Below are 9,301 nucleotides of genomic sequence, written 5' to 3'. Positions count from 1 at the left end.
ATGGGTATGGGACTCTGATAGAAGTAATTTCCACTCAAGTCCAAATGAGTCAAGTATTCCAGTTCCAGCAGGGACGAATTAACATTCGTTGCTTCCACATATTGATGGATGAAAGGTTCACATTCACTTGATATGAACTCATCATCAAATTCTTCCGCCACGTTGTATTCAATTTGTGGCACGGATCTCCAGCATTTCACATAAGGAGAGGCGAAATCAAGCATGACAACATGACCAGTAACATTGTCGCAGCCGATCCCTTTCCATCGGCAGCAGTCATCGCCATGCCATGAGGAAAGCATGTTAAATGGATCATTCAGGGATGCTTTGAACTTCACAAGAGCTTGCCTTTCTCGTTCAAGACACGGAGAGTGGAGGCGAGTCGTTGAATTTTCACACATGCATAACTCTGCAATTTCAGCCACCACCACCACCACAAGTACCAATACTGTGCATGCAGCCACATTTTGGTCTCTAATTCTCATTTTCAGTGGAATATAATAAAACATACTATTGATGATATTTAATTTGGTAGTGCCTTTCACTCCACTCACTCAATCACATTATATATACAATTATACATACTCATCATGAACAAGTCATGAATCATTGTTACTTTCTCGGAAGAAGCATAATGGAATAATAATGAACCTAACCTTTACTTTCCAAGACCAAGCAAGACTCTTGCGTGTGGGGTAAAGTTGTAGTCTCTAGTGACAAATACGTGTTCAAAAGTTGAAAACTCACGTGTAGTCGATTTTACGTGAATTTGATAGTTGAGAGCCATCTATTCTTAATATATAAAAGTAGATACACAAGTTTATCTACATTACTTTGAAACTATTCATCTTCTTCTACGAACCCCATGTCAGCAACATTGCTTACTTGGCAAAATGTTAGAATCAACCAATCAAATCTTGCCAAATCAACTCTTATGTTCAAACAAACAAAAAAATACAAAACAAAACTAAAAAACACAATAAAAACCAACAACTTAACTTTTTTCTAAATCAATCCTTATTTCTAAAACAACAAAAACACAAATTAACATTTACCTTAAAAAAAGCCCTTACCTTTCTCATACATCTAGAAACCCTCTTTCTCTTCGCACCTCTCCGTACTATCTCATGAGCCATTGTTTTTTTCTACCTACATCCTCTTCCGCTCCCATGAGCCATTGTTTTTTCCTCGAAACAAATTGTCCATCGCGATGTCCATCTTCGGTGGAGCCGCATTACATAAATTGTAGAAACCAGGCCAAACTCCATTCCTCTTGTTGCGGTTTTCTGCCGGAGCTCGATGCTGGATCTCAGGCCAACATCACCATTCTTCCCAGGTATTTTAATTGTGAAATCATTGCAAGTAGCACAAGTTTTATAACATGTTTTATTCTAATTGTTGCTACTCATAGCTAATTAATAGGAAAAAATCGTATAATTTGTTGTAATTGTTTGCTATGTAGGATGAAAATGAAATCTTTTGCACCTATCTATCTATCTATCTAAAAGCTAATACCAACTCTCTTCACAATGAGTTTAAGTCATCTTTTCTTTGCTAATGATGCCACATCAGCAATTCTAATGACTTGGCAAAAGATGAAAATCAACCAATCACTATTTAGTAAAATATTTTTAAAAATTAAAACAAAAAACTCTTATCTATTATTATTCAATTGAAACATCAAGTACTAATTAAATACAATAAACATGCATTAAAAGTGTCATAATAATAATAGTTATAAAAAATTTCAGTTACAAATATTCAAATTCTACAACTTATACATATTAAGACTCTTACTATTCTTCATTTCTTAATCTCTCGTACTAATTGTCAAAAATTTCTTAAATTTAATATAATATCCATAGTGAGTTTAAGCCGTCTTTTCTTTGCTAATGATGCCACATCAACAATTCTAATGACTTGGCTAAAGATGAAAATCAATCGATCACTATTTAATAAAATGTTTTAAAAAAATTAAAACAAAAAACTCTTATCTATTATTATTCAATTGAAACATCAAGTATTAATTAAATACAATAAATATGCATACATTAAAAGTGTCATAATAATAATAATTATAAAAAATTTCAGTTACAAATATTCAAATTATACAACTTATATATATTAACACTTTTACTACTCTTTATTTCTTAATCTCTCATACTAATTGTCAAAAATTTCTTAAATTTAATATAACATTTTTATATATTTTTCATTCTCATTCATTTATTTTTTTAATTATTTAGTATATTTACAAACAAAAAAACTACAAGAAAAGACAAAGTGTAGCCATTAATGTAAATCGAAAAATAAAAAAAAATGAAAATGCAGTTTTGTATAACTCTAATATAAATAACCTATCTCTTTTTTAAAAATAAATAAATTCAAAATCTATTTATAATATGTTCTCTAAAATATTTTTAATATAACATTTATTAAAATATACTATATAGTATAAATAATCTACCTCTCCGCGCATTGCGCGGGTCTCGCTCTAATTAGATAAAAATTTAGTCAAATTAGTTAAATCATTTAACAGCTCTCAGTTATCAACTTCACGTAAAGTCGACTCACTATGACCCAAATATACTATATATGAGATGGATGCCACTCTTTCTTTTCATCTCTGCATGCATGACCCAATCACTCTCTCACCTTTTGTTATACCAACCAACAACAGTCAATGATTATAATTTCCTTTTAATTTCTTCCTACCTAACTAACATAATCGATTATAACACTCAGATTGAATATTAGTTAACGCCTAGAATTAACATCTCATTTTTATACTATTAGAATTTAAAATTTAAATTTTAATACTTCTAATTATATTGTTGGTTAAATAATGACTAAAAATAATAAATTTTATTAGTCATGTAATATTATTTTTATAAAAAATAGAGTGGCAATATTTTTCACCACGGTAACAATAATGAATATAATGAATCAAGGGTTTTTTTTTTATTTATTTTTATATACTTCAAAGCTTACAAGCTCCCAGCAAGGGACCGGGGACGTGAGAGTTATTAGAGACAAGAATACAAATCCAGAGAGCAATAACACAAACCATACAGACCAAGAAGGAAATTATTATCCTCTAGGTCCAACAACTTGCATCCTAATTATTAAAGCTAGATTAGTAGGATTGCGTATAAGGTTATTTAAATTACAATAAAAATAATGAAAGTAACTTAATTATTGTATTAAAAAAAATTTTATTCAATACTCATAATATAGTACATAATATTTCTTCATAAAATGACCAAATTTATTGCTCTGTTATCCCATAGCAGCAGCTGCCTATATCTCGAATGGTTGGTGGCCTTTTAGTGTTGAGAATGATTTAAAAGTTGGAGATGTTTGTGTCTTTGAGCTCATTAATGGAGAAAATTCAGTGCTTAATGCTCATATTTATAGAGCCAATGGTTAAGCAATCCATTAGTAAATATGCAGCACTTATTTTGTAAAATTGAAATTCTACTATCGACAATCTCTATTGTAAATATTGTCTCTTGTTTTATCACCTTAGTGAAAATGTAGGTCTTATTTTTCCCCGGACCAAATACACCTTGAGAAATATGCATATTCTCATATACAGTTTTAAATAGTCTTATAAAAACTAAACATATAGCATGTGTATGATTTATAGTTGTCTTAGCTAGTTTCCTCTTAATTATTTTGCTCATTACACACTTCTGCATTTCTCATACTGGCTTTATGTTCTTGAAATCTGTTTCTATTGATCAGATCTTGAATCTTTTATCTTTTTTGCTCCCTCACTCTTCTTCTCATTATTGCTAGGCCACTTACTTTTATCTCTAATCTTTCTATTCCCTTGTACAGTATTTGTTATAGAATGAATGCTAACAAAATCAGATCAATAGCCTCTTCCCTCTTTAATCAGCAAGTATATTGAACCAGAAATGAAGCGTAAAGTTACATAATAGTTGTGCTATGGCTACAGCTGCATTAAATCAAGTTTCAGAGGAAATGAATCGAAGAGTTTAAGAAAATTGTGCATCAGAAGAGGTGAATTGCAGAACGGAGCTATTAACTTCAATTTTTGTTTAATGACTTTGTTAGAAATGTTGTTCTGATTTATATGGAGGCTCTTCGAGAGATTAAACATCAAATGACAATCTCTATTACAAATTCATGCATACACATACATACATACATCAAACATCTTTCACTTTCCTTAATTTATTACCACTTTTGATCCTTCAAAATAAAAAAGAAAACACACACATGAACACATGATCAAACAACAACACGGTTTCTCATCATCATCCACTTCTTCAATTTTGCCATCCTTATTGCAGTTGTGACATAGATAGTGTCGGCTAAATCTTCCACCCATCTGAAGTAAGCATGCCTCCAAGTTTTCTTGAACCACAAAGTCCCAATAACTCCCCAAAACCCAGTTGCAAAGCCAATTGCAATGACAAGGTAGAACAACCACTTTTCCAACTTATCTAAGTTGCTGTCATCATCTTCAAATTCGCTGCTCCCATGATCTTCATGTAAATAACCACATTTGTTGGGTAAAGGAAATCCACAGAGATATGGGTTGCCAGCATAACTCGATGAATCATAAGTTAAAAACTGGTTATCTGTGGGAATTGGTCCAGAGAAGTTATTGTATGACAAATATAAATGACTTAGTGATGTTAAAGCTAACATGCTGCTTGGAATTGTACCCGAGAGTTGGTTACTCGAAACATCAAAGGATTCAAGTGATCTCATATCCCCTATCATGTTAGGGATCTTTCCAATCAAATGATTGTTTGATAGATTCAAGCTATGCAAACCATTGAGCAATGTTATTCCTTTTGGAATGGAGCCAACCAAGTTATTCTCAGACAAATCCATGATGACTACAAGCTTCAAGATTCTTATGTAGTCAAGTTCTCTTCCTTTTATGACTTCTATGACATCCTCAGTTGTCCAACCAGATTCTTGTGTAAGAGACGAATTGTGAAGCTCGGCCACAGATGAAGTAGGAGACAAAGCGGGAGCCTCAAGAGACATTCCTCGAAGATTGCCTATGCAGCGAGGTATTGAACCATTTAAATTGTTGCGAGAAAGGTCCAAGATTTTAATGGATGACAGTTCACATATCTGTGAAGGAATGCTACCACTTAACCTGTTTTGCCGCAATCTTAGAATTTGTAGGGAAGAAAATGTGTTTGCACTCCATGATGGGATGGTGCCAGAAAGTTGATTCTCTCCAAGATCAATAATCAACAACTGTGGCAAATTTCTCATAGATGCTAGAAATTCTCCACGAAGGCTGTTATTGTTCAAATGCAACCATGACAGAGTGGAGAGATTCCCAAATGAGCTTGGAACATCCCCTGAGAGTTTGTTGGATGACAAATTTATTTCTTCCCATTCTCCGTTATCCTTCCAACAATTGAGGATTTTACCCGATAGTCTGTTCTTTGAAAGGTCAAGGACGTGCAAATCAAGTTGGCACAATGATTTTGGAATTGAACCATTTATGAGGTTATTTCCAAGAATCAAGTTATTCAAATTGGGCATTATATGGCCAATATGTTTAGGAAGTGAGCCACTGATTTGATTATGTGAGAGATTCAAATACCACATTTCTGGGATAAGCAAAGGCCAACTTTTTTCCCCTGTAATGGTTCCATTCAAATTGTTTGAAGATAGATCCAAGTATGATAGAACCCCAAGTTTTTGAAAATCAATACAAATTCTCCCATCTAGCATATTCCTTGAAAGATCAAGGACAGATAGATTTACAAGTTGGTTAAGACTTGTAGGTATGATTCCTTTTAAATAATTATTTGACAAATCAAGGGAGGTTAGATTTATAAGTTGAACAAGACTCAAAGGAATGGATCCAGTTAGATAATTATTTGAGACATCAAAAAATTTTAAATTTACAAGTTGCTCAAGATTTTGAGTAATTGTTCCATTAAATGAATTATTTGAAAGATCAACAGCATGTAAATTTACAAGTTGTCCCAAGAAATTAGGAAAGACCCCTTCTAACTTGTTGTTGGATAGATGCAAATTTTTCAATTTCAGTAATTTTTCAAAAGAAGAGGGAACGGGACCATAGAAAAAATTATCTTCCAGATCAAGGTTGCCTAGATTTTTAAGTTGTCCTAACCAAGATGGCAATTGATCGTTAAATTCATTTTCACTCAAATCAAGATTCTCCAAATCATGTCTAATGCAGGTTGACAAATCACTGTTTCCAATGGATTCTTTTCGGAGTCTATTTCCTGCTATATTTAATGTTTTCAGGTGACACATATTTTTCAAAATGGATGAAATGGAACATTCCATAGATGTTAATTTATTAAATGAAAGATTGAGGTAGACAAGTTTCTTTAACTCAATAAACCAAGATGGAACTGAAGTAAAAGAGTTACTAGAAAGGTGAAGGGACTCAATGCTAGTCATATTTTGTAAAGCAACGGGAATTGAACCTTTGAAGTTATTAGATGGGAAAAAAAGATGCTTGAGTTTCTCAAACTTGTGAAACCAGGATGGAAGAAAGTCAAAATTGTTAGAAGAAAGGTCCAAAAATTCAATGGAAGTTGCATTTTGGAAAGCATTTGGAATTGGGCCATGAAGCCCACACCCTGAAAGATCAAGATACTCAAGTTTCTTGAAGTTGCCAAACCAAGATGGAACTGAAGCAAGATTGTTCCAACGAAGATCAAGATGCACAAGAGATGTTATGTTTTGTAAAGCATCCAAATTTGACACACTAAGTCCATTGCCGGCAAGACTTAGGAAGTGAAGATTTGGAGCAGTGATGGTGAGATTAATAATATTAACCTGAGGGAGGAACAAGAAGCAACTTGGTCAAGTCCATGAATTATTAACCATCCAACTATCCAAGTAATAAGTTAGGACAAATACCTGATACTCATTGTAAATAAAAGAGTGCATCATGTTGAGGTGCTCCAGAAATGGCAGTTGAGAAATCCAGTTGATGTTGCTGTCTGGTGAAAATTCATTCTCACTCAGATCAAGAAAGTGGAGGTTGATGAGATTTCCAAGATTGCTGGGTATTCTCCCGCCAAAACCGGCATCAGAGAGGGACAAATACCTCAGGCGTCGCATAGAACCAACAAACATGGGTATGGGATTCCAATAGAAATAAATTCCAGTCAAGTCCAAATGAGTCAAGTATTCCAGTTCCAGCAGCGATGAATTAACATTCCCAGCTTCTAAATATTGCTCGTCTAAAAGGTCACAGTTGTCCTCATCATCACTTCTTAACCAATATTCTCCTTCCATCATGGATCTCGAGCATTTCAGATAAGGAGGGGTGAGATCAAGCATGACAACATGACCAGTAACCTTGTCGCAGCCGATCCCTTCCCATCGGCAACAGTCATGACCATGCCAGGAGGAAAGCAAGTTTGATGGATCAGTCAGGGATGCTTTGAACTTCACAAGAGCTTGCCTCTCTCTTTCAAGACACGGAGAGTGGAGGAGAGTACTTGAATTTGTACAAATGCCTGCAATTTCAGCCATCACCATCACAAGTACCAGTATTACGCATGCAGCAATATTTTGGTATCTAATTCCCATTTTTAGTGGAATGGGTTTCACTCCACTCACTCAACCACATTATATATACATAAACATGAGAATGGAATAATGAATCAAACCAACCTTTACGTTCCAAGAGTCTTGAGTATGTGTGGTAAAGTTTTAGTCTCCAATGCTTATCTTAAAAGTCTTTGAGCTATTCTCTCTCAGTTTCTAATTATTCCAGGAGTACCAAATACGCATGGAAAAAAATGTATCAATTTGGTCTAATTCTTTGCTATATCCTTCTCACTCTTCAAATCTATATGTAGATGTTTATGGCATGATATGCATTTTTTCCTTCCTTCATAAACACGGCAAAACAAAGCATGTAGCAATCAGATTTGGATTCCATGCCACTCTCTGATTAATGTATGAAAATTATATATAAACCAGCGAGAGATAATATATGAAAATTCATAAATATTAGCTCAACATTATTTTTATTAGAACCCAAATATTGTTTGGAAAATTGAAAATAATCAACTACAATGTAACCACTATCAAATATAAAAAAGAAAGATAAATTCTTTTTTAATTAAGTATTTCGAGTAATTTATACACATCTTTTTCTTTTCTTCTTTTTTTTTTCCTCAATATTTGGTTGTAGTTGAGTAGTTCATTATTTCAAAATTGTCAAATGTAACTCAAAAGTTAAAAGAGTGAAGTTAGTGTCCTATTTTGACTATTTCTATACTCTTAGCTTACAAATTAAAACATTTTACTAGATTTTAGATTTTAAATATTTTTTTACACTTGTCTTACTTTTCTCACTTTTTAATTAATAAGTATTTTAAATATACACATTTAATTTAAGATTATAAACATATTACAAGTTCTATATATTTGTAAGAATATAGTTTATTTAAAAGGGTAAGATAACTTTTTTATTTTATGAATTAATTTTTTTTATTAAGTTAAATTCACTTAATTTTAATCATTTATTTGATTCAACATAGTTGTACTACCCAGCAATTGTCCAAGTATGATAAAGAATGTGAAATAATCAAATAACAACTAATTGATTTCTCAACTTTAAACTAACTTGTTTTCAGTTTTAAGTAAACCATAAATCAAGATAATTTCTCTATCTTTATAAAAAGTTGACGTAGAACGTTATTTGATATTATGTCATGCCATTGCCCATTAGACAAGCTAACTTGTAGAAAATATGGTTTTAATCAATTTGCCAATTTTATCATTAATTAAAAATCATAAGATCAATTAATTTAATTGTTATCCTTATTAGCAACTAATTTGAAAAAAATTATTCTATTAAATTTTAATTATGTTGCAATAAATCGTAATTAGAATAAATAAATTTTCATCTTTTTATTAAAATGTAAATTCATTATATAATTATTTACATGCATAAACCTGAGGATCGGACTTATTAATTTAGTACTTTTTTTCCGTTAATCGTTTAATTTTGCAACTTGCATAAACCTATTGTTTTGCTACCCATAATAAGTTGAATATCCATATAGCTTAGGTATTTTATGAACTACAGTACTGTTAATGATATACTTGGCTTGATCATATAAATTGTAAATTAATTATTTGTTTTTTTATTTGCATTGTAAATATAAATGAAAGAATTTGTCTAAATGAAAGAGATGTATAATAACGTGAGTTTTGTAATTCTTAACTAAAATTACGAACCAACAATATACGATAATAATCAATTTATATTCCAACAAAGCAGTTAAAATTTGATTAT

At 32.0% G+C, this 9,301-nt stretch overlaps 1 protein-coding gene across 1 annotated transcript; it reads right to left on the bottom strand.

Moving 5' to 3' along the window:
* Nucleotides 1–4,121: 4,121 nt before the first annotated feature.
* LOC112717086 (uncharacterized) lies at nucleotides 4,122–7,939 on the bottom strand. Its single transcript, XM_025769188.3, has 2 exons — nucleotides 6,904–7,939; nucleotides 4,122–6,819 (listed from the first exon to the last, which is right to left on the bottom strand). Exons 1-2 carry the CDS (start codon nucleotides 7,579–7,581, stop codon nucleotides 4,261–4,263), a joined length of 3,237 nt encoding a protein of 1,078 aa, XP_025624973.1. The 5' UTR covers nucleotides 7,582–7,939; the 3' UTR covers nucleotides 4,122–4,260.
* Between the last annotated feature and the right edge of the window lie 1,362 nt (nucleotides 7,940–9,301).

Source organism: Arachis hypogaea, chromosome 10, assembly GCF_003086295.3.
Source record: "Arachis hypogaea cultivar Tifrunner chromosome 10, arahy.Tifrunner.gnm2.J5K5, whole genome shotgun sequence".
NCBI classification, from domain to species: domain Eukaryota; kingdom Viridiplantae; phylum Streptophyta; class Magnoliopsida; order Fabales; family Fabaceae; genus Arachis; species Arachis hypogaea.
The sequence above is the reverse complement of the archived record's forward strand: the minus strand, read 5'-3'. Positions and strand labels throughout refer to the sequence as shown.

Excerpts from the sequence above, each read along its gene's own strand:
- LOC112717086 (XM_025769188.3), bottom strand. The coding sequence starts at position 7,581 with ATGGGAATTAGATACCAAAATATTGCTGCATGCGTAATACTGGTACTT. Across the intron at positions 6,820-6,903 it reads TTATTTACAATGAGTATCAG|GTTAATATTATTAATCTCAC; the intron begins GTATTTGTCCTA and ends TTCCTCCCTCAG.